This window comes from Candida metapsilosis (assembly GCF_017655625.1).
Source record: "Candida metapsilosis strain BP57 chromosome Unknown scaffold2, whole genome shotgun sequence".
Taxonomy (NCBI): Eukaryota; Fungi; Ascomycota; class Pichiomycetes; order Serinales; family Debaryomycetaceae; genus Lodderomyces; species Lodderomyces metapsilosis.
In genome coordinates, this window is record NW_027138160.1 from 2,151,188 (window position 1) to 2,173,972 (window position 22,785).

A 22,785-nucleotide genomic window follows, 5' to 3' on the forward strand; every position below is an offset into this window, starting at 1 on the left:
ATTTTTGAAATTAACCGAACACCGGTAGCCTTTACCAATTGACAAGAATGCCCAACAGGGAGAAGAGCAAATCATCAAAAAAAGGGGTTGGTGAGAAGGTAGTGACAGATGATACTACAGAAGAGCAGCAGGAGAAGCACAACTCATTCGCTAATGAAGTCGGAGATGTCGAACAGGACTTTGTAAACAACACCACTGAGGACACAGAGAGCAGCCCCGCAAACGATAATAATCAATCGGAAGTCAATGAGCAGCTAAGTGATGAGACTATACAACCAAGTGAAGGCGAAGGCAAGGAATCCAACAAGCTTGAAGCTAATGAACTGGATCATGAATCAAATAGCGATAACGATAGAGACTCAGATGATGAAGACGATGAACCACCTAAACTCAAATATTCACGAATCAACCAACTACCGAGTAACTTCTTTGCTAAAGATCCTGTATCATCATGCTTTTTCCATGACGAATACTTCATATTTGCCACGCATTCTGGCTTCATTCACGTATGCACTAATGACTTTGTTGCCGTGCGGACATTCAAAGCTCATCGAGCATCCGTATTGAGTACGTTTACCGATGGTCAGTTTTTTGCTTCTGCTTCTATGGATGGAACTGTTGTCATTGGCTCGATTAATGACGAGAAGGATATTATAGCGTATGATTTTCAAAGACCGGTACATGCAGTTGTACTTGATAGCAATTATGCATCAAAGAGGAGTTTTATCAGTGGTGGGATGAGTGGGAAAGTCATCTATTCAAAAAAGAATTGGCTAGGTAAAAGGGCAGATTACGTTATTGATCAGAATAATGGAGCAATTGTTGGATTGACAATTATTGACGATTTAGTCATTTGGATGAATGATAAAGGAATCAATGTATTTCACTTGAGCAATAGAGTCATGATTAAAGTTTTGGAAAAGCCTAGTGATAGTCCGAGAAATGATTTGTACTGGCCAAGAGTTGCACAGCCCGATCCGGATAGATTAATCATTGCATGGAGTAACTACATCTGGTCGTTGCGAATATCATTGAAGGATACTTCTGTTCTGAATGAATCAGATAAGGATTCAGCTCCAGTTGTTTCTTCTGGTATGAGTAGGATTTTACCATCCACTGCATCCATATCCTTTCGAGCTACACAGGAAAAGAAAGTGGAAGTAGAGCATATATTTAAGCTAGATGATTTGATTTGTGGGATTGCAAGTTTTAAGGATGATTTATGGATAGTGCTAACTTATGACCCACCAAGGCGAAAATCTATGGAAGAATCAGGTGAAGATAGTGCAACTGACAACCCTGAATTGAAATTGATAAACTCGACAACTGGCGAAGTCGAATTTGAAGAGGAGTTGGGTTTGAAGAATACACGAAATCTAGGATTAAATGATTTTACATTGGGATGTCACATTGCTCAAGTACCGAAATACTTTATCATTAGTGCAAAAGACGGAGTTGTTACTCAAGAATACCAATTGGATGATAGATTACAGTGGTATTTGGCGAGAGAAGATTATCTACGAGCTTATGAAGTGAGTGAACATATAGTCTCTCCAATGAAACGAATGAGTTTTGGAATACAATATGTTGATCTGTTGGTGAAGGAGGATGATTGGAGAAAAGCAGGGGAGTTTTTACAAACTTTGTTGCCGTTGAGGGATGAAACTGTACTGGATGATCAAACTAGCAGTCCTGATGAGGATCAGTCTGGCATTGCCACTGATGATGAAATGCGTAAGGAAACTATCAATCAATGGCAGACTTGGGCACATATATTTATCAGCAGTGGCCATATTGAAGAATTGAATGATGTGATTCCAAGCGTCTCGGCGTTACCAACTGACTTGTTTACAAAGATTTTGAGTCATTGGGTAAGTAATAAGCCAGAAAGGGCATATAAGTTGCTTGGAGATTGGCCTTCGGAGCTATATGATATTGATGCAGCTGAGTCTGAGTTGTTGAAACAAGAATCACTATTGAAAGAGAGCGATGAGCGTTATAGCTTCATCGAGAAAGCACTTGTTACCTTTTACGATAAAACACTTCAGCCAATCAAAGCGGTCCCGCACCTTGCAAAGTTGAAGGATAAAAACATTGTCGAGTATTTGACAAAAAATCATATCTTGAAGAACTTTGTATCACAATTACCTACATTTATTGAATTACAATTTGATGACCCGGAAGTGATTTCCAAGTGGCCAACTAATACATTAGGAGAAAAATTATCACCAACGATTGATACCTTGGTGGATCATAGACTCGAAATACCATCACATGAGATTGTTGAATTGTTTGAATCTCATCCACTTTTGTCATTTGTCAATTACTTTTACTTGACTCGACTACAAGCTATAGATAGGTTGTTGGTTAAAGATTACGGAGACGAGTTGATTGAGTTGTACTCCAACTATTCACGAAAAGACTTGCTTCCATTTCTTATGGCCAATGATGAAAATGATGCTTTGCAAAGTCCTTATGATGTTGATAAAGCCATTGACATTTGCAAGCAAAATAATTTTTACCAAGAATTGATTTACTTGTTGGGCAAGATTGGTGAGAATAAACAGGCATTGAACTTGGTGATTAATAAGTTGGATGATCCACAAATGGCAATTGAGTTTGCCAAGCGGTTAAATGATAAAGATACCTGGGATTCGTTGATTAATCAATCATTGGATAAACCAAAGTTTCTCAAGATTTTAATTGAGCAGTCAGATGAATCGACAAACCCATTCTACGACCCTGTGAGTATCTTGACCAAGATTACAACTAAGTTTGAAACAGGAATAATTGGTGAAGATTATAGTGAAATGGATGAAGCACATGTACTGATTTACAAACAATTGAGTCAAAGTATAATTGAGTTTTCTAAAAATAATGATTTGAATAAGTCGATAAACCAAGTTGTGTTGAAGATGATTGATCAAAGTTCACAAGAAATTGCTCAATTTTTAAAGCTGTCTTTATTGCAAGGACATCAATATGATTTGGAAAAGAATGATGAAGTTGCCAAACGAATTGAAAGTAGCTTACAGAACTGGGAGCCAATTACATTGAGCTGAGTTATGCGAAGACTTTTTTGCATAAAATGAGTTGACTGATTTGACATTGTTTTTGAACTTCCTGGGATGTTTAAAGTGGCGCCCACTGCACTACCAGAAAATTCGACTTGCTATGGATGTACGTTTGGGTAATACAACATGACGGAGAATTGTGAATTGCACAAAAAATCAATCAATTCAAGCAATACAGACTAAACAACAAATCTTTCATGTGATAATTGAACTTCTTTGCCATCTTTATTTACTAATTTATGGACTCTTTCCGTTATAGCCACAGTTGACGTAAATTGAGACAATTGAGGGTGAAAACAAAGAAGGGATATGGATGCGGACTAACGCCTCTAAAATGTGATCAACTTAAACGACAATAGCAAAACTTTCATGTGAAAAATCATATACATATAGAAGCTTTACGTATTACCAAATCAATTTGATCAAAGGGTGATTTACTGTATTTATGTGTTTAAGCAATACTGATGACAATTTGATAAACCATTGGGAGTTGTATATAGATTTCACATGCAGATGGGGAGCTTTAGTTTCAAAAGTCTGTAGGTATTACTTATATGGAAGTTGGTGTAGTTTTTATTAGTTGCTAATCTAAAATGTGGTATTTACAATGAGGGACGGCCCTAAACGTTACTGTTAAAACGGGAAACATTATTATCTAGCAAATGCGTACTGTGTTGAATTTTCTCAGCCTCTAGTACTGAAGCTCCCAAGGCATTCAGTGTTGGGTGCAACAGTTGCTAAATATACAACACTGTACCCACTTGCTCGTTTGAACATCGCACAAAGGAGAACAATAAACACGGAGAGCGGATATACATCTTTCCATCCTTTTTCCATGCAGTCAAAGTGTAAAAGTAAAGCCATTATCGTACGCCGGTGAATCTCGGAGTGTATGTGTATATAAACGAGTTTTTTGATTATAACAGCTAACACAAACACTTGGTGGAAGAAACTCTCCACAAAACAAAGAGTATTCAGAATAAATCTCAATTGGAAAGCTGTAGTAAGTATATGAGCTTTAGTAAAAGACGAGTCCAGCTTAGTCTCCATCCTAAGATAAGAATGCCGAGTCCACCCTCTTCCTCTTTATTAAGCTTTTGCTACCTTACACGGTAGTTCCATTGAGTAGTTCCATTGAGTAGTTCCATTGAGCGGAGTCTTTTTTTTGTTTAGATGCAACTACACAAAACTGAAACTGTTTTGCGTCATAGTTATATAGTACAAAAAAAAAAAACAAAAAGTCTAAGCATGTGATAAATTTTATTTTACATACAGAGTCTCAGAAGAAGAGAAGCAATTTGATAAATTGATATTGTTACCTAACAATGGGGATCATAATCAATCCTGTCTTGAAGGAAAAGGATGAAGGGAAGTCAATCAAACTACTCTGCTTGAGGCATTGATCAACGTAGATTAGTTAAAAAAACGCTTGTGATAATTTGTTCTATTTTTTTAACCATAGTCGAGAAATACTAAATGCGGGGGAGGGGTGTATTTTGAAGGAGTTAGTGGAGTCGAATAATAAATTGGAGTCAGTGTTCTCGTGAAGTAAAACATCTAGTTCAACGAACCACACGACTGGTGTATGAAAAGAACAACGTAGATGGTACGAGAGCAAGGGGGGCGTGGTAGAGCTCTTCTACTCAACTAACTTATTATTGTACTGACGTAAGATGTACTAAAAAAGTGAAAGGTAAAACCATATAGACTTACAATGCACAAAAGAATACAACAAAATTAGGCAATTCCATGCGTTAACAAGAAGAATAACAATAAACATTTCCAAAAACGGTTTACAGTAGAGAGAGACAGATAGAGAGAGACGAGAGATACACAGTTGTAAGGAAATTGACAAAAAATTATCACAAGCAGATGAATGAATAATATGGGTTGAAATTGTAAGTAATTACACGACTTTTCTAAAACCCTAAAAACTCTCTTTTAAACTCCGATATAATAAAACAATAAACAATAAACAATAAACACACCAAATATATATTATATATTGAGGGGTTATAAAACAAAAAGTGTATGTATAAGTATTGGTGCATGTGTAAGTAGAAGTCCGAATACAAAGAGTACAAAATCCTTTCTCCCTTCGTCTAGACTTGAAGTATCATTTTACTTTGTGTATTATATTATATTCACACAGGTCATACATACACACTCTTATACTCTAACAAAGTTTTTAGTTTTCTTTTTACCCCAATTCTCTCTAATTCCTTGTCTAATATATATATATATATAAATAGACTAAACATTCATCCTTCTTTCTTTTTTTGCAATCTCAATTTCAAGTGGTTTGACCTTTTGCTAGATCTTATCAACCTCAATACCTATCTATCAAAAGTTTTAAGTACGGTTTGTCATTTGCAAAACATACTACCTTACCCCACATTTTGACAAACAAATAATAGAAAAAACATATCTATTCAGCTAATCACGTGATACTGTATACCTACTATGAAATTTGATTTATCTGCAATAACATCCTTTATCACCATACATTTATTCACTTGGTATGGTGTGACTATAGTTGCTGCCTTAATATACGCAACCATTGGTAAAGTCAAGAGAGAGATTTTCATTAAAAAACATGGTTGTAAAGAAGCATATGTCTTTCCTGATGGTGGACCATTTGGTTTAATCTTGGGTTATTTGTTACAGAAATACAAATCAAACGGTGAGATTCTTGATTTTGCTTTGAGTTTATATGACAAATATGGAAGAAGGTCAACTTTGGCTGCCTACTTGTTTGGTGTTCGAATTGTTGTTACAGGTGAGCCAGAAAATATGAAGGCTATTTTGGCTACTCAATTTAATGATTTTTCTTTGGGATTCAGACATGCACATTTTAAACCATTGTTGGGTGATGGTATTTTCACCTTGGATAATGAAGGTTGGAAAGAGTCTAGACAATTGTTTCGTCCACAATTTGCTAGAGAACAAATATCACATGTCAAGATGTTGGAACCACATGTACAAGTTCTTGCTGAACATATTAGAAAAAACAAAGGTCAAACATTTGATCTTCAAGAATTGTTTTTCAGATTAACTGTTGATGCTAGTACTGAATTTTTATTTGGTGAATCTGTTCATTCATTATATGATGAATCAATTGGAAGAGAATGTGATCCTGATGTTGCCAACTTTGCTGATGCCTTCAATGAAGCACAAGTTGCTTTGGGAGTAAGAACCTATTTGCAACCAGCTTTTTTCCTTTATAACCCACCTTCATTTTGGAAAAATTCTAAAATTGTTCATAATTTTGCCAAAACATTTGTCAATAAGGCATTAAGTTTAACGCCAGAGCAATTGGAAGAAAGAACCCAAAAACATGGATACACTTTTCTTTATGAATTGGTTAAACATACAAGAAACCCTAAAGTTTTACAAGATCAATTGTTGAACATCATGGTTGCCGGTAGAGATACAACTGCTGGTCTTTTGTCCTTTACCTTTTTTGAATTAGCTAAGCACCAAGACGTGTGGAACAAATTGAAAGAAGAGATTTATCAACATTTTGGATCAGGTGAAGATAGTGATGTGGAAAATATCACTTTTGAAACATTGAAACAATGTAACTATCTTAAATGGGTATTGAATGAAGTTTTGAGAATGTACCCATCAGTTCCAATCAATTTCAGAGTTGCAAACAAGGACACAACATTACCCGTTGGTGGTGGACCAGATGGAACTTCACCTGTCTTTATTGGAAAGGGAACCGCCGTTGTTTATTCACCATACATTACTCAAAGAGTAGACCAGTTTTATGGAAAAGATGCCCTCGAATTCAAGCCTGAACGTTGGGAAAATGCACCAAAATTGGGATGGGCTTACTTGCCATTCAATGGTGGTCCACGTATTTGTTTGGGACAACAATTTGCCTTGACCGAAGCTTCTTATGTTATTGTACGTTTGGCTCAAATGTTTCCCAACTTGACTAGTAAATATGATGGTCCAGAACCTTGCAAGAAGTTGATTCATTTAACTATGTCTCTTATGGATGGTGCACATGTTCAAATGAGTTAAGGGAAATGTGCTTTTGGTGAAGAGTTACTTAGAAGCCATCTTGATGATGGCTAGGCTGTGTTTGTCTCCTTTTTGTTCGTATTTGCTATTTATTGTTTGCTAGAGTGTATAGTTTGAATAAACTTAGTTCTGTTTATATTTCGTTGTAGTGGTTGCAAATGCGAACAAATTTATTTTGATTCCCACAATTCATTTCGGCATATCGATAAAAAAATCCCACCATTTTCTACACTTTATTCATTTAGTTCCACGTATAGTGTCCAAGAGAAGCATCACTACATTCCCCCATACCTGATCTGCACCCTAGTTTTCTTTCGCACAAAGGACATATGACTACTTTACAACTTCCTCAGACACTTGATTTCGCTAGTGAAACTTATCGTTTGGGTGGCACCCACAACCCAAATCGCCACCATCGTCACCACCATCATCAACATCGCAGACTCTTTTCTGCCTCCACAACATTACCATTGTCAGTTAGTTCACCAAAGTTGAATTTGAAAGTTACTCAACTGACTGTGTCTGAAAATGATGCTTTTCATGATTATGCAACTGTTATTATGGATGTTTTGGAATGCTACATGGAACCATCCCCTACTTTAGAAGAGAAGTTGACAATGTTAGAAGAAGAAGTTTCTGGTGAATTGAACAATGATGAGATGGGAAATGAGAAATTAATCGAATTGGGCGAAGACGAAGGTGACACAGATAAACAAGTTACTGCAATTAGACAAGGTCCAAACCAACAACACTCATTTCTCAACAATTTAAGACGCAACTCATTTTTCCACCCAGTAAGCTCCTCAATGCTTGATTTTGAATTGAACAACAAGTCGTATTTCGCTCAACCTGCTGGCGGCACTACTGCAACAAACTACCAATTAGATAACGACGACACTCAGGATTATGGAAGTACAAGATCATACAATTCCACCATTTCGGCTCAACCCAAGAAAATGCGTAGAAAACACCACAAGATGAATAAACGTGTGAAATCATTCACTCAAAGGGTCAAGAATGAAGATGTGGCTCATCGTTTGGCTGACTTGTTTCAAGATGATCATGATATTTGGGCAAAAGAAAAAGAGGGAATTGACTTGTCGGTTGATAGTATGCAAGAGTCCAAGACTGGCAGCTATTGCGAGAGCTGTAATGGTAGATCCAAACGCAGAGTTGTTATTAAGGAACTGGAAAACGAGTACATTTATCCCACGCCTACAATCACTAGTTTCAGAAGGATTATAAGTCGCAGATTTCATATTTTTAAACACCATGCAACTTAACCTAACTTGAAAACGGCAATTTTTTTATATATATTTGTTTAGCTATTACATTAAGACTATGGTCACTTCTTGCAGCTACTCTACTCAGTTCTGGAATGCGCTACCGCTTACCTGTTAATTAGAGGGAAAAAAAAATATCACGTTAATCACTCGTCATCTTCCCTAACCATCCACCAGAACACAACAGCATGAGCTATATACGCAGGTTTATAAATAACGTAACACGCACTCAACTAGAGACGGCTAAAGTATGTCACTTCAAAACTAACCGCAAGTGCGGGACATTCCTTTGGAATTTTTTTTTTAGCAAAACAGTGTGGAGATACTAACATGGGACTCTCTTTTTTTTTTTTTAGTTTGGTTTTTACTTACTTTCGCCAATTTTGATCATGTACTATGTCGGTTTAGATACCGACAAGAAGTTCAACTTGCCTGGTTTTTGGCCTGATCCAGCAACTTTGAATCAAATACCCAAGGAACCTTATGAAATACAAGCTGAAGTTGCTAGGATAAGGAAAGCAAGAGCTGAGAAGAGGGCTAGGTTGGAAGCTAAAGCTAGGGAGTTGGGTATAACTGAGGATGATGTTGAAGAAGAGAAGTAGAAAAGGGAGCATATAGTTTTATTATTTGTCGATTAAGCTTGATGTTGATAGACTCAAGGGAAAGGCTTTCAAGAACAGTTATAATTTATTCAGAGTTTTGTATATAGGAATATCCATGTGGAAGTGCGATAAATAAATATATGGATACAGAGCCTCTTTAATCTAATCTATTCTGGCCTAACCTGGATTGGATAATTTTCAAATTATAATTGAGATCGTCGATCGTGGATTGTGATAAGTTGATGGTATTGAGTGAGGAATAGTTGATCAACTTTAATATGGACTGCATCATATCACTATCCACTTGCGAGTCAGATGAAAAAGGCTGCGTTTGTGATTGCGATTGCTGATTAAACTGACTAGTAGATGCACCGTTTGCTAACAGGGTTTCGAAAAGCTGACTAATGTTGTTGTTGTTGTTGTTGTTCCATCGTTGTCGTTGTGGTGAACTTATATCTGGTGTTGGTTTCTTTCTATCCCAACTTTCCAAAGGACCCAATTTGTGTTTTTCATTGGTCATGATCAGCGATGAAAATGGGAAACTGGAAGATTGCGAATTAGTATTTGCAATGCCATTAGTTTCCAGGTTGAAAGCGCGGCTAGAGTCCAATAACTCGTCATTTGAACTGAAATTGCTCCTTACAGGGGAGATGGAGTCCACATTCATCATAGATTCTCCATCAGTAGCATTGGCAATGGCCTTGTTGAATATCATATTACTTGCATCTTTAAGATCGTTTTCATTAATTGACCATCGTGTAGAACCATCATCATTTGTTCCTGCATCAGCAGTGTCTAGGTCCATGTCACGATTATCATCATCATCATCATCACTGGGCCCATCATCTTCAATTGATTCCAGTAGACAACTGCCAATTATTTCTTCAATTGAAGCATAGCTTAACGTGATTTTACCTCTTTCGTTAACCAATCCAACCAACTCCTCAATCTCCCATGGTATAACCACATTCAATTGGCCCATAATGTCTTCCAACTCCTTATGACTTCTGGTCTCATCAAAAATAAAAAGCCTTTCATCGAGGCTCCTAAAAGTCTCCTCGGCTTTATCTCTTGTTTGTAAGCTAGGCCAATCCTGATTAAAATCCAATGGTAATAATCGAGTTTTCTTCCACGATTGATATATACGTTCCGGTGACACCATTGACCATGCTCTCGTTACCCACTCAACCACTTTGATCATTGGCACATGATAATCCTGCTCAGCTAGTACCTCAAGTGCAGGTGAAGTATTAGCCATAGCGTAGTTGAGATTTAATGGAGAACTGGTTGATGGCTTTTGTCTAGCTCTATTCCCTGATTTATTTCGTTGCAATTTGATCATTTCTGTGTACTGTTGAATACGATAGAATATTTTAAATTCCTCAATGATTCCAAAATTCATTGGTAAGTAATCAAATTTGACGGATCCATATGATGTATTGTATGGATTCTTATGACAAGTTTCATTCTTTAAATATACAAGTTTAATATTCTGAAATCTGATATTGACTAGCCGATGACTCGAACAATCATCTAGAATAATTAAAATTTTCCTATGAGGAGTCAAGCTGTGAATTTTATGATCTAGTGATAGAATGTAATTTTGAAACATCAGTGATGTGACCCACTTATTGGTATTTGATTTGTATGATATATTATACAACTGAGTAATCTTGTTCATTAAATTGTGATGAGATGAAACGTCACTCGAAGCTGTTTGCAAATTGATGAAGGAACTCTTTGATACATCAAATTTGTCGTATTTGCCCACAATCAAAGGCAATAGCTTCTCCAGACCATCTATATTACACCCTAGTAGTGCCGTTAATGAGTACTCATTTGATGAATGAGATTGTTGCAAACCCTTGTCAACTGAGCTAACGTCAAATATCTGATCCAATGGGAGGGAATAAAACAATTGAAATTCATCAATAACGAAAATATCCTTTGGGGAATAGTTTTCCTGTTGAATCATATTATCCAAGTAAGTTTTCAATTCAACTTTCTCATCCAACATCCAAACTTTATTCAATTTGTATCCGAAATTCTGCTTGATATCTTCATCATCACCAGTGATATTAATATTCAATTTTTTAATAAAATGAGAACACCATTTTTGATTAAAGACACCATTTCCTGTTTTATCCTCTTTTGGTAACCTAGTCCAAATAGCATGCGCCGTCAGTTGTATTATAGGAGTAGTGATGGGGATACTTTCCCAAGTAGCTTGAGTGATCCACTCAGTTAAAATCTTGCGTAGCAATGGATTGGTTTGTTTTCTCCGACGAACCAACTTGAAATCGTCTTCCTTTGATGCTATTATATCATTCTTTGAGCTTAATATTCGCGAGATTGTGGTTTGAGAAGGGGGTTTTGCCAGACCGTATTCATGCATTGCCCAAGTTGCAAGATCAGACTGCGTCATATGGGGATTGGATTCTGCTTTGAGGCATATTTCAATCTTTTGCTTGATAGTGTACCCCATTGTAGTGCATTGACGTCACCTAGAGAGATGTTATTGGGTGTATAGGGGAAGCTCCTTCTTGTGTGTGTGGATGTTGTTGCGTGGAGGCTCGGGAAGGATTGGACCTGCAGGACCGCCGGGCCTGTGAAAAAAATTGTCCGTCAAGTATTTCTCTCCCTCGTTTCATTATTGTGCTACAAATTTATGCGCTTACAAGGATATCAAAACAGAATCAATTTACATTACACACTTCTAGGCCTTCTTTGCATACTCTTGAAGGAAATCAGTAACCTTCTTGAAAACCAATTTAAACAACTCATCATTCTCCACAAACAAACTATGTCTTCCAGCATCAATTCTATCAAACACCTTGTTCATATCCTTTGGCAACAATGGGAAAAACTCTTCGCTTCCTTTGATATCATTGATATAATCGTGAGTACCATGGACAATCAACAATGCAATACTAGTATCAAACTTCTTTGCATATTCCGGGTTCAACAAATCTTTACCTCTTTTGAACATATCATTAAACTGGCCAAGTGAACCAATCAACTTCTTATCGTGCTCTCTGATGTAATTTTGCCATCTCTTATTCGAAGTAATGTAGTCATATTCCAACTTTGAATCCAACTTCAAGTTTGGCAATACTTTGGAAACAAATGGCAATGCCATTCTCGAAACAATATTTGGTTGTGTTTTAGGGTGCAATTTAATCAAGGGACCACAAGCGACAATTGCCTTTATTCCATCCTTGTACTTACCTCTAATACCATAATTCAAAATGATACCTCCACCCATTGAATGGCCCATTAAGATAAACTTTTCATTAGGGTCACTGCGTGCATCCAAGCTTCTCTTGAGGAAGAAATCCAAATCATCAAAAGTGTAAAATTCATTTGTTCCTCCCAAATCGTTTGGTGATGTTTCACCTGACCCTCTTTGATCAAAGAAAAACACTTCATAACCATTTTGAGACAAATTGTCAAAGAACTCAGTATAAACACTAGCACTTTCCATGAAACCATGAACGTAAAAGATTTTCCCTTTGTACTCAACATTGTTGGGAACTTTCCAAGTGGTGGTTAAAAATTTGGCTTTGTTGTATTCAACATACTCGACAATGGGTTCACCGAGTGCTGTGTATGGAATAGGAACTGCGTCTGGCATGGCTGTTGTGGTAGTAAAAATGTGGCAACTAAAAAAAAAAAAATAACTAGATGGTACACTTTGTTTGTCTCTCCCCCCTGAGATTTATTTTTATTTATGTTTATGTTTGTCATGTGACAAACAAAGATAAAATAGTGGAGATAAAACACTTTTCTCCGTGCGGAAATAGACGCAACCCACGGGTGTGTAGGTGGAACCAAATGTAAAGGAAAGTCATGAATTGGGAGTTGACAGCATCAATTTAGATCCAAGATTGTTGAGATACAAAATTTACTAACAGATATGATAGTTATATATTGTTCAAGGTTAATTCCTTTATATTCATTTTAATGATAATTGTTCAGTATCCTTTCCTTTTTTTATACTTGAGCTCTCATTTAAGGCGAGTCTCTGCATAACTCTCAGTTTAATTAGAAATGAGAGGTGATTATTGACCTCTAATGTGATTGTTGCACGTGATTATTACATTATCGTTTTTCGACAAGTGAAATGTTTTGCATAGATTGTCACATTATCTGTAGTGTAGTCAACGAATTCTAAATCTGAGACACAGCCATTTGGTTCAATTTACGACAAAAAAAGATTGGGTCACGTGAGTGACCAAATTACTAACTCCAAGATATCAGTCGTCACAATACTATGACAAAGGTACTGAATGCTACGCCAAGCTTTACCCTCCTCCCCTCCAATAGCTATTATAAAGCCACAGTAATACAGTGGCGTGGTAAATATGCCTAATACTTTTGCTCATGCATCGTAAACGTGGTTAAAATTGCATTGTAACCACCTAGACGAGATGAAATTAAACAAATTACAGATACGAAATAAATCTCCGAGATTAACGAACACAAACGCCGTGTTCACGCTCTATCTTGAGCATGATAATGAACTAGCTCCACAATAGGGTCCACAGTTCTAATTCCTGGCTCGTTATTGTTTGACTCCTATCATTTCCCAAAATTGAAATTTTTATGCAATGCAGATGAGCAAAAATAAAAAACACCGAAAATTATAAATCACAAAACCAAGAAAAAAAATTAATAATAATTGTGCTGCAAAAAATGCCTTATTAATGCAAGTTCACGTGATCATCTGAAAGAGTTGCAGAGCCTGTTTCGCCTTACTATATAGTGACGTTTTTCCGGTCGAGACCCTTGCGGTGATTCCAGCTGCAAATTATACAGCTATACAAGGGCAATTGAATGCCGTAGAGCACACAGGAAAAGCCGCGTGATCCTTTCTTTTGACCCCTCTCTACAACTGTGGGTTCCACAGTTGAAACTTGTGGCTCACCTGCAGTGAAATTTCTGGACCTGTATGATAAGAAAAAAAAAATAAAATAAAAAAAAATTCTTGCATGTCTAGAGGAAATAGAGCACTCTATTGGTTCCAGTTCCTCTTGGTCTATCGACATCTCTACACATACCTCCTGCTAGTCATCTATCTGTATACCTCTGATATTAGAGACCATTAAACTGTGTTTCTAGTAAGCCACAATTTTTACAATGAAGAGGCAAACAGAAAGAAAAAAAAAAAGAAATTTAAACGGCGTCGCATAAATTAAATTTAAATTATAAAAAAAGAAAAAAAAAAAAAGAAAATTCAATTGCAACTACGAAAGGGTTTCTTTCTTATTTCGAGTATTTTACTATAAAAAGTGCACATTGCCTCCCCTTGCTTGGTTCAGTCAGTTAACATCCTAAAATAACACTTATTAGAAATGGGATTTGCTTACAGGTTTCTGGGTAATTCAAACTCCGACAAGAAAGCAGAAGAAGGCTTCGAGAGTAATAGTAATGGAATAGACAGTTTTGATAATCATAGCCAACTTACGTCAGGGTCCGAGAAAGGAGCTCATGTGTTGGAAACGGATAGAAATGTCAAAGAAATTGGTATTGTTTCAGCATCGTTTTTGATGCTTAATAGAATGTTGGGTGCCGGTGTGTTCTCCACTGGATCCACTATTTACTCATTGTCCGGCTCAGTGGGAACTTCGTTGATGATGTGGTTTGCTGGTACTGTTATTGCATTCACTGGATTAATGGTTTACATGGAATTGGGAACAGCTCTACCAAGAAATGGTGGTGAGAAAAACTATCTCGAATATATGTTTCGCAAACCTAAATTTTTAGTGACGGCAATGTATGCCTCATATGTGTTTTTCCTTGGTTGGGCAGCTGGTAACTCAATTGTTGTTGGTGAATATATTTTAAATGCTGCTGGTAAAGAAGTTACCCAGTGGAATTCCAGAGGAATTGGTGTAGCTGTTATCACATTTGCTTTCTTGATCAATGGTATAAATGTGAAAGCGGGCTTGTTTTTGGCCAACGTTTTGGGAACTTTTAAAGTTGCTATTGTTTTATTCATTAGTGTTACTGGTTGGGTTGCCTTAGGAGGAGGAATCAAGACAAATAACTTTCAGCCAACTGGTAACTTCCACGATGCATTTAGTGGAGAGAGTCCAACTGGGTTCGGAATTGTCAATGCTTTGTACAATGTCATTTGGTCATATGTTGGTTACTCCAATGCAAACTACGCTTTAGGTGAGATCAAGAACCCAGAAAGAGTTTTGAGAATTGCCGCTCCAGCCGCATTTATTGGTTTAGGTATCGTTTACATGTTTGTCAACATTGCATACTTTGCCGTCGTTCCAAAAACTGAAATTGCTTCTTCTGGAAGAATTTTGGCCGCTTCGTTTTTCAAATACGCATTTGGAGACAAAGCAGAAACTGCTGCTTCGGTTTTTGTTGCAGTCTCAGCATGGGCCAATGTTATGTCAGTCATCTTTTCTCAAGGTAGAATTATTCAACAATTAGGACGTGAAGGTTCCTTGCCATTTTCACGTTTCTTTGCCACTTCGAAGCCATTTGGTACTCCATTTGTTGGATTGATGCAGCATTGGATTGTTTGTATTGTGACTATAGTGGCTCCTCCACCAGGTGATGCTTATAACTTTATTTTGAACTTGATCTCATACCCATTGAATGTTGTCAACACAGTTCTTGCTGGTGGGTTGATCTACATCAACTACAAGAAATACAAAGGATTGACTGATTGGAATCCGCCAATCAAAGCTTCACTCCCAATTGTCATTTTCTTCTTTTTCGCATCATTATACTTGATTGTTGCTCCATACATCCCACCAGTACATGGTCAAAAAGTGTATAATGATTTACCATACTGGATCCACGCTGTTGTAACGTGGGGTGTATTTGGAGTTGGATTGGCGTACTGGGTTGTTTGGGTCAAGATCTTGCCATACTTTGGTGGATACCGTCTTGTTGCCAAGGAGATTTTGGGAGACGATGGATTCTGGAGAAATAAAATATACAAAGTATCTAAGGACGCTGATGACATTGATCAAATAGATGAGGATGTTGTGGTGGTAAAGTGATGGTTCACAAGGTGGCTCTCATTAATTCTTTGTTTTTTCAGTTCTTTGTTGTATATTAGATAGAGGTTTAATTTTTAATGGAATCTAGACGTATAATGATAAATGTAGATTTTGTATTCCCTATTTACAAGACTTTTATCTAGATATTAAACCTGTGGCCCTTTGGTGCGTGCAAAGGTGACCATATTCCTCTCACTGAATCATTTTCAGATACAACCTTATGATTACACTTGAACAACTCGTTTCCTGACCTTTGTATGTACTCATTAATTTTTTCCACAATTTCGTGATTCTGCATATTTCTAACATCAACCTCGGTAACCTTGTCATCGTTATAACGGAAGATGAGCTTTGGATGACCTTGCCTTTTAAGTATTTCAAACGTCACTTGTGGTTTCTGCGTTGCAATTTTGTTTAATTGTCCATTTGTCAAAAGTTGTCTCATTCCCAGCGATGAGCCTCCCCAGTTACAATACTGTAGCGTTAGTTTATTGCATGGTAGAACGTACGCACCTAATCCATTACGCGCTATAGATGTCCTTGCGACTGCTTTGACCGGCATTGTAGAAAGTAGTTGAGTAAATTATCTTCTGATTGATTGTTACAAAAAAATTTTCAAAAGTTTTGAAGATCGAAGGTCGTGTGAGATGAACAAAGAATATAGAGCTCTAGGATAATTAAGGATAACCGCAAAATGTTGCAGTAAGAGGTCGGTAAGGTGATATGGGAGTATTAGACCTGTTGTACGCTGGGGAATTGTTCACTGTTCATCAATTGTATGGCTACGACTTCCTTTTCACGATCAAGTCGATACTGAAACAATCTAACGAAGCCAACACACCCTTCTATCAAGCCTACAATTCTCAGATGATTAACCAACAGAATGATCCATTATTATTAAAAAAAAGAAAAACCTAAATAAAGAAACCTAATAAGAAATACACCAAATTGAAAGAATGAAAATTTTTTTAAAGAAAACCCTTTTTGAACTAATTTTTTATCTCACACAAATCCTTTCGAGAATCAAAGCTTGTGATTATGAACTTTGTGCTGGACTTCTCCTTGCTTTTGTCAAGAGATGGACTGTTGCCATTTTCTCCTGAACGCAGACCTCGTACATTACTGTCTTTTGCTTGTAATTTGTAATTGATGTTGCGCAATGGTGGTAATGTTATAAAGCTCACGTCATTACTTGGACTACTTGGTTGATGATATATTGGCGATTGAATTGGACTTGGGTATGGGTTGATGCTTTGCTTGACCAATGGAGCGGATTTTACGGTTACCTCCGGTGACAAAGGCATTTCTTGGGTGACTGGTGACGATAACAACGAGTTGATATCACACTTGGTAGATCTTATAGTTGGCGTCTTAACAGCAGCCTTAAGCTCCTTAGCACCATCTTGATTGTTTGTAGCGGGTTCCGGCCAGCAACATTCTAAAAAGTTTCTAGTGCAAGCTTGACATTTCCCATTGACTTTATCTTCATCACACTTCTTCTTCCTCTTTCGACAAGTGAAGCAACCAGTCTTAGTTCTTCTCTTTACCAGGCTATCATCTTTCCGTGGCTTGCTAACTTTTGTACGTGAACATTTCTCCTTTTTGCTAGGCGATAATGCAGCTGATGATGGTTTGACCGAGATGTTCAAAACTCGCTGGTACGACCTGTAGTTGTTCTCCATTTCTAATATTACTTTACTGAAAAGAAGCAATAAAGAGGATATAATCTCTACAAAAAAATTTCTTCATTAAAACAATATGAATCATTTTTACCCGTCTATAAGTCTCCCAGACAGTAACACTGTAGTTTTTTAAAAATTTTAAACAAATTTGGCATTTTTTTTTGAAATTTAACCGCGATTATCCCAAAATGGAACTAGAAAATCAAAAACAGAAGGTAACACCTTGACACATTCTGAAAACGACAACAAACAGCGCGCGCGGTTATTAAAATTATGTGCCACAATTGAGACAAAATGGCAACTGATCACGAGAGTGTATAGTAGAAGCAAAAAAAAAAGAAATTTACAGATCGATCTCATTGAGCTGCAAAATTATACAAGATGCCTTACAGAAGGCATTTTTTTCGGAGTTTCCATAAATAGATCGCTTTCAATACTGAGATGTCATTGGCGGTTAGGACCCTACAACGCACTACTATTTCCTCCTCTTTCAACCATAAAATTTTCATCCCTATATAACGCCTACACTGGCTTGATTCCTCTTAAAGCCTGCTCCAAGTCACCGGTAGTATATTCTTCCTTATTCAAATCTTCAAGTTTTCCAATAGGACGTTCTCCCAACACACTAATCCTGTAAGCATGTCTAACTTCACCATCTTCAGTATCGAATGTAGCAGTGTGTGAAACGCCACTGTTGTGAAACAAGGCAACCTTGTTTCTCTTTCCACCTTCCCAGTTGACTCTCAATTGCAAATCGTGACTTCTCTCAATGAGATCATAAAGGAAGTTTAACAAGTATTCACTCTCTTCCTTCTTTAATTCAACAATTCTTCTTCCAAAAGCTCTATTGACATAGATGGACTTTTCTTTAGTGACTGGGTCAATACGAATCAATGGATGGATATTGGAAACAGCTTTTCTTCTCTCAACACCACCTTGGTAACTAGAGTTAGCAGCTTGGTCCTCACTGGTATGCAAGACATGCAAACCTTCCAATCTTTCCTTCATAGCTGGAGACAATCTTCTGTAAGCCTCAGTTGTGTCGGCAAAAACAGTATCACCACCATCACCACTCTCCAACACTTGGAAAACTGTGAATCTGCTAGGAGTGATTTCATAAGTAACATCACTATGGAAAGCAGTGTTGGTGGTCCTATCACGGAAAACTCTTTCCAATTCTCCCTTTTCTGGTCTTCTGTATGTGATGTGCAACTCTGGGTGACCTCTTGGAGAGCCAGAACTTGGGTGAATATGCAAATTACCAAAGTATTTTCCAAACTTGACAGCAAAACCAGGTCCATGTTCGGCAAAATCTTGATCATTGAACAACAAGACTTTTCTCTGTGCCAAAAACAATGCCAATTCATCCTTTCCGGCATCATTCAACTGTGACAATTGAATTCCATCAACCTCGGTACCAAACTTTGGTGTGATTCTTGTAACTTTATAATCACCATTCTTGGGAAACAAATTTGGGAACGATGGATCAGCTCTAGAACCAGGATCAATATACTTTTCAAATTTCAATGGTGGGTATTTTTGTCTTGGATCCCAAGTTGGTAAAAAATCTGGGAACTTAGCTTGTGCTCTATTGTGCTTGTTGATGACTAAGACTCCATCTTCGTCAATTTCATCAACTTCTTTGTTAAAGTGGATATCACAGTTACCAAATTTAGTTGCCATTGTGTACGTATGTGTGTTGTGTTCTTCTTGTTACGTGAAAAATTCTTTGAAGGAAATTGTTTCCATTTATATAATGTCAGAGATATGTATTATTAAGCATGTAGACTGATAATGACGAAATTAGCAATTACTGGCCTTTGTCTTTTAATAGATAGGGAAAGTGATTGTGTTAACGCCACAGTTTCAATTTAAGCTTTGCAACTGGTAGCGCGTTTCGGGTCGGAAATTGTTCGCTTTTATCTTTCGATCGGATCGGCTGAAATCAGTAAATCTCATAGAGACACGCAGTTGACAATGCAGGTACATGTGACATTCCATAAGTTATTTAGCATCCCTTGATGCGGTAATGCCACATATGGATACATTGTCCGATCTCCAAGCCGATAACACTACAAAAGCCTAGAAACTTTTGACCCTCCCGCGCCGAGAGTTTAAGCGCGCGCCACAATTTCGAAATAATGACGAAATCTTACAAATACAAGAATTACGATGGAAATGAATATGCCTACACACTTGGCGAAATACTCGGCAATGAATCAATCAGCTTACTGAAGAAGAGCAACACGTAAAAAATACATTTAGCACGATGAATAATGATTTAGGAAGAGATACATTTGGCCGGTTAAGGTTCTCTCAGCGGAGTTCCCCTTATCGTTTGTCATTGAGTAGAATGTCTTATCACTTACGTTCACTGTATGTTCTCAGCAAAATATACGAACTTTAAATAATCCACATAGGTACTTTCCATAACACTGTTCTTTGAATCATGGCTTTAGCAACATATAGCATACCCTCAAATGAATCTCAGAAGCACCGGAACTGTCATGCCACATATGAGACCCACAAGTTTTTCAGGAATTGTATGATAAAATACCGACGTAATGCAAAACAGAATAAACCACAAAAATACAAACAAAAGTGAAACTAATACGACAACCTTTTTGACAATACTATCTTCGGCTAAGGTGGAATTTTCATTACGATCTCCTGGGCCGGCTTCTAAATCATTCTCCACCAACAGACGTCTTCTCAAAACATATTGTGGTAGCACTGCTCCAATATAAGGTAAAACCAAACGCCATATGAGAAGACTGTTTGAAATAAGCAAAGTGTAATGGCTGGACGAATCAAATGCATTTATCCAGCTGCCCCCTGCTTTTTCACACTGGTACTCTCTGTATATATCGGGTATAGTGCAATGAGCACCAGTTGCAACACTTATTCTTTCAAAAATGGGAGATCCAAAACACCACTCGAGTAAAAGAGCCAACCAGATCAAGTTGCAAAAATAAATTTTTATCGAGTTAATGGTCCATGGATCCTTGATGGGTAATGAAACTCGTCTAACTTCAACTACTATTAAATTCGCCACATAGAGTAGCGTGAACCAATAGTAGATGTAAGTTCTGACGATGTAGTGTTCTAAAAACTGAACAAACCAAAGCTCACCAATATACGAGTTATACCGCTTGAATGCCAATGTTAGTGGAATGGACACAACATATACAATTGGATAAAGTGAGCAGACAGCAGTCCATGGGGCTTGTGTGAATGGCATTGCAAATGTGCTCTCGTTACAATGCTCTTGTTGATGATGCGATAATGGTTATCCACAAGACCCCTAAGAAAGCCTGAAAAAAAAAAAATGAACAGCTAAAATGAAAATCACGTGGAACAAAATTTAAATGTTGGCGATCTTGCACGCCTTCTTATGCAATTTTCGCATCAAATCTAATTTTTTTTTTTTTTCAATTTCCCCAAAGCAAAGATAACCAAACCCCCTCAATTAATAAGCAATTCAGGGGCAATTACCACCAACAACACCTAAATTACCAACTCACACTACTAAGCAAAGTTAAATGAAAGCATACATGCGTACGTCAATATCCAACTCGAGGTCCCTTCTACACTCCATTTCCAAGTCATGCATTTTGCAGCCAGCGAAGCAATCACAACTAAGGGGAGCTAGATTATCCACAAGAGCTCGTGATTCAAGTGCCTCCAACCCACAATTATCTTTCCCGTGTTTAGACAAACGAGAAAAAAAGACTGAAGAGTTATCAAGGGGCGTATTTAACCTGACGGACCCTTCTTCAAGCTTAAAGTCTGGTCCAGAACCAAGCTACGGATTTGTGCGGACCGGATTCCAAACTTACAAGTCTAAAAAACCGATATTTCTCGATTACGGAGGGCATCTACCTGAATATGAAATTGCTTACGAAACATGGGGCAAACTTAACGAGGAAAAATCAAATTTAATTTTGATCCATACGGGTCTCTCTGCCTCTAGTCACGCAAAGTCACAACCAAACAACACAAAGCCTGGATGGTGGGAAAACTTTATTGGATCGGGAAAGTTTATTGATACTGATAAGTTTTTTGTTGTTTGTACAAATGTCCTTGGCGGTTGTTATGGATCTACCGGTCCTTCCTCAATAGATCCAGGAAACAATGAACGATATGCAACCAGGTTTCCAATTTTGTCAGTTAATGATATGGTGAGAGCTCAAAGAGAACTAGTTCGTGATGAGTTTGGGGTAGCAAAAGTACATGCATCAGTTGGTGCTTCAATGGGTGGGATGCAGAGCTTAGCGTATGCGTGGGAATTTCCCGAGGAAGTAGGCAAGATTATCAGTATTAGCGGATGTGCTCGCTCGCACCCATATTCAATTGCATTGAGACACACTCAAAGACAGGTGCTTATGAGTGATCCAAATTGGAACCGAGGATTTTACTACGATAAAATACCACCTCATGTTGGTATGAAGTTGGCAAGAGAGATTGCAACGGTCACATACAGATCTGGTCCTGAATGGGAGTACAGATTTGGCAGAGCAAGAGCCGATGATTCTCGTCCACCAGCATTGTGTCCTGACTTCTTGGTGGAAACGTATTTAGATCACGCTGGGGAAAAGTTTTGCTTAGAATACGATGCAAATTCTTGGTTGTATGTTTCCAAAGCGATGGATTTATTTGACTTGGGTGATAGCACGAGATCGAGAGCTCTAAAGGAGAGACAAAGAAGTGAGCAAGAATACAAATCTTCCGCTAGTCTGTCCGAAAAGTATGATGCTGTTCCTCGGGAGCCATATAAGGAGAAAAAGACAGTTTCGAAGTTTACCGTGGAGGAGTCATTAGAAGATTTAAAAAAGGGAATGCAAAAGCGATTGGCAAATAAGGATGTGTTGGTTATTGGCGTCGAATCAGACATTCTCTTTCCCGTTTGGCAACAACGTGAAATTGCCAATGTATTGAGAGAAAATAAAGAAAACAAGAGTGGCCAAATTGAGTACTTTGAATTGGGAAATGATATTAGTAACTACGGTCACGACACATTCTTATTGAGCCTCAACGATATCGGAAAACCAGTAAAGAAATTCTTAGAAACTTGATTGTACATA

General features: G+C 37.5%; 12 protein-coding genes across 12 annotated transcripts; 6 read left to right on the forward strand and 6 right to left on the reverse strand. All coding sequences in view use genetic code 12, as the record gives it.

Moving 5' to 3' along the window:
- Positions 1-47: 47 nt before the first annotated feature.
- Positions 48-3,062, forward strand: VPS41 (Vps41p; the record flags this gene model as incomplete). The annotated part of the gene is made up of 1 exon (XM_067691283.1): positions 48-3,062. The coding sequence occupies one exon, from the start codon at positions 48-50 to the stop codon at positions 3,060-3,062; it is 3,015 nt and encodes a 1,004-aa protein (XP_067549664.1).
- A 2,475-nt stretch (positions 3,063-5,537) lies between these two features.
- On the forward strand, positions 5,538-7,106 carry I9W82_002430 (cytochrome P450; the record flags this gene model as incomplete). The annotated part of the gene is made up of 1 exon (XM_067691285.1): positions 5,538-7,106. The coding sequence occupies one exon, from the start codon at positions 5,538-5,540 to the stop codon at positions 7,104-7,106; it is 1,569 nt and encodes a 522-aa protein (XP_067549665.1).
- A 329-nt stretch (positions 7,107-7,435) lies between these two features.
- Positions 7,436-8,389, forward strand: I9W82_002431 (uncharacterized protein; the record flags this gene model as incomplete). The annotated part of the gene is made up of 1 exon (XM_067691286.1): positions 7,436-8,389. One exon carries the CDS (start codon positions 7,436-7,438, stop codon positions 8,387-8,389), a length of 954 nt encoding a protein of 317 aa, XP_067549666.1.
- A 188-nt stretch (positions 8,390-8,577) lies between these two features.
- On the forward strand, positions 8,578-8,991 carry PET100 (Pet100p; the record flags this gene model as incomplete). The annotated part of the gene is made up of 2 exons (XM_067691287.1): positions 8,578-8,637; positions 8,746-8,991. 2 exons carry the CDS (start codon positions 8,578-8,580, stop codon positions 8,989-8,991), a joined length of 306 nt encoding a protein of 101 aa, XP_067549667.1.
- A 157-nt stretch (positions 8,992-9,148) lies between these two features.
- On the reverse strand, positions 9,149-11,416 carry PDC2 (Pdc2p; the record flags this gene model as incomplete). Its single annotated transcript, XM_067691288.1, has 1 exon — positions 9,149-11,416. One exon carries the CDS (start codon positions 11,414-11,416, stop codon positions 9,149-9,151), a length of 2,268 nt encoding a protein of 755 aa, XP_067549668.1.
- A 291-nt stretch (positions 11,417-11,707) lies between these two features.
- On the reverse strand, positions 11,708-12,625 carry I9W82_002434 (acylglycerol lipase; the record flags this gene model as incomplete). Its single annotated transcript, XM_067691289.1, has 1 exon — positions 11,708-12,625. One exon carries the CDS (start codon positions 12,623-12,625, stop codon positions 11,708-11,710), a length of 918 nt encoding a protein of 305 aa, XP_067549669.1.
- A 1,720-nt stretch (positions 12,626-14,345) lies between these two features.
- MUP1 (Mup1p) lies at positions 14,346-16,019 on the forward strand (the record flags this gene model as incomplete). Its single annotated transcript, XM_067691290.1, has 1 exon — positions 14,346-16,019. One exon carries the CDS (start codon positions 14,346-14,348, stop codon positions 16,017-16,019), a length of 1,674 nt encoding a protein of 557 aa, XP_067549670.1.
- A 139-nt stretch (positions 16,020-16,158) lies between these two features.
- Positions 16,159-16,581, reverse strand: I9W82_002436 (mitochondrial 54S ribosomal protein mL43; the record flags this gene model as incomplete). Its single annotated transcript, XM_067691291.1, has 1 exon — positions 16,159-16,581. One exon carries the CDS (start codon positions 16,579-16,581, stop codon positions 16,159-16,161), a length of 423 nt encoding a protein of 140 aa, XP_067549671.1.
- A 427-nt stretch (positions 16,582-17,008) lies between these two features.
- Positions 17,009-17,701, reverse strand: ZCF3 (Zcf3p; the record flags this gene model as incomplete). The annotated part of the gene is made up of 1 exon (XM_067691292.1): positions 17,009-17,701. One exon carries the CDS (start codon positions 17,699-17,701, stop codon positions 17,009-17,011), a length of 693 nt encoding a protein of 230 aa, XP_067549672.1.
- A 522-nt stretch (positions 17,702-18,223) lies between these two features.
- I9W82_002438 (sulfonate dioxygenase) lies at positions 18,224-19,384 on the reverse strand (the record flags this gene model as incomplete). Its single annotated transcript, XM_067691293.1, has 1 exon — positions 18,224-19,384. One exon carries the CDS (start codon positions 19,382-19,384, stop codon positions 18,224-18,226), a length of 1,161 nt encoding a protein of 386 aa, XP_067549673.1.
- Positions 19,385-20,177: 793 nt separating this feature from the next.
- I9W82_002439 (uncharacterized protein) lies at positions 20,178-20,942 on the reverse strand (the record flags this gene model as incomplete). Its single annotated transcript, XM_067691294.1, has 1 exon — positions 20,178-20,942. One exon carries the CDS (start codon positions 20,940-20,942, stop codon positions 20,178-20,180), a length of 765 nt encoding a protein of 254 aa, XP_067549674.1.
- A 301-nt stretch (positions 20,943-21,243) lies between these two features.
- I9W82_002440 (uncharacterized protein) lies at positions 21,244-22,776 on the forward strand (the record flags this gene model as incomplete). The annotated part of the gene is made up of 1 exon (XM_067691296.1): positions 21,244-22,776. One exon carries the CDS (start codon positions 21,244-21,246, stop codon positions 22,774-22,776), a length of 1,533 nt encoding a protein of 510 aa, XP_067549675.1.
- Between the last annotated feature and the right edge of the window lie 9 nt (positions 22,777-22,785).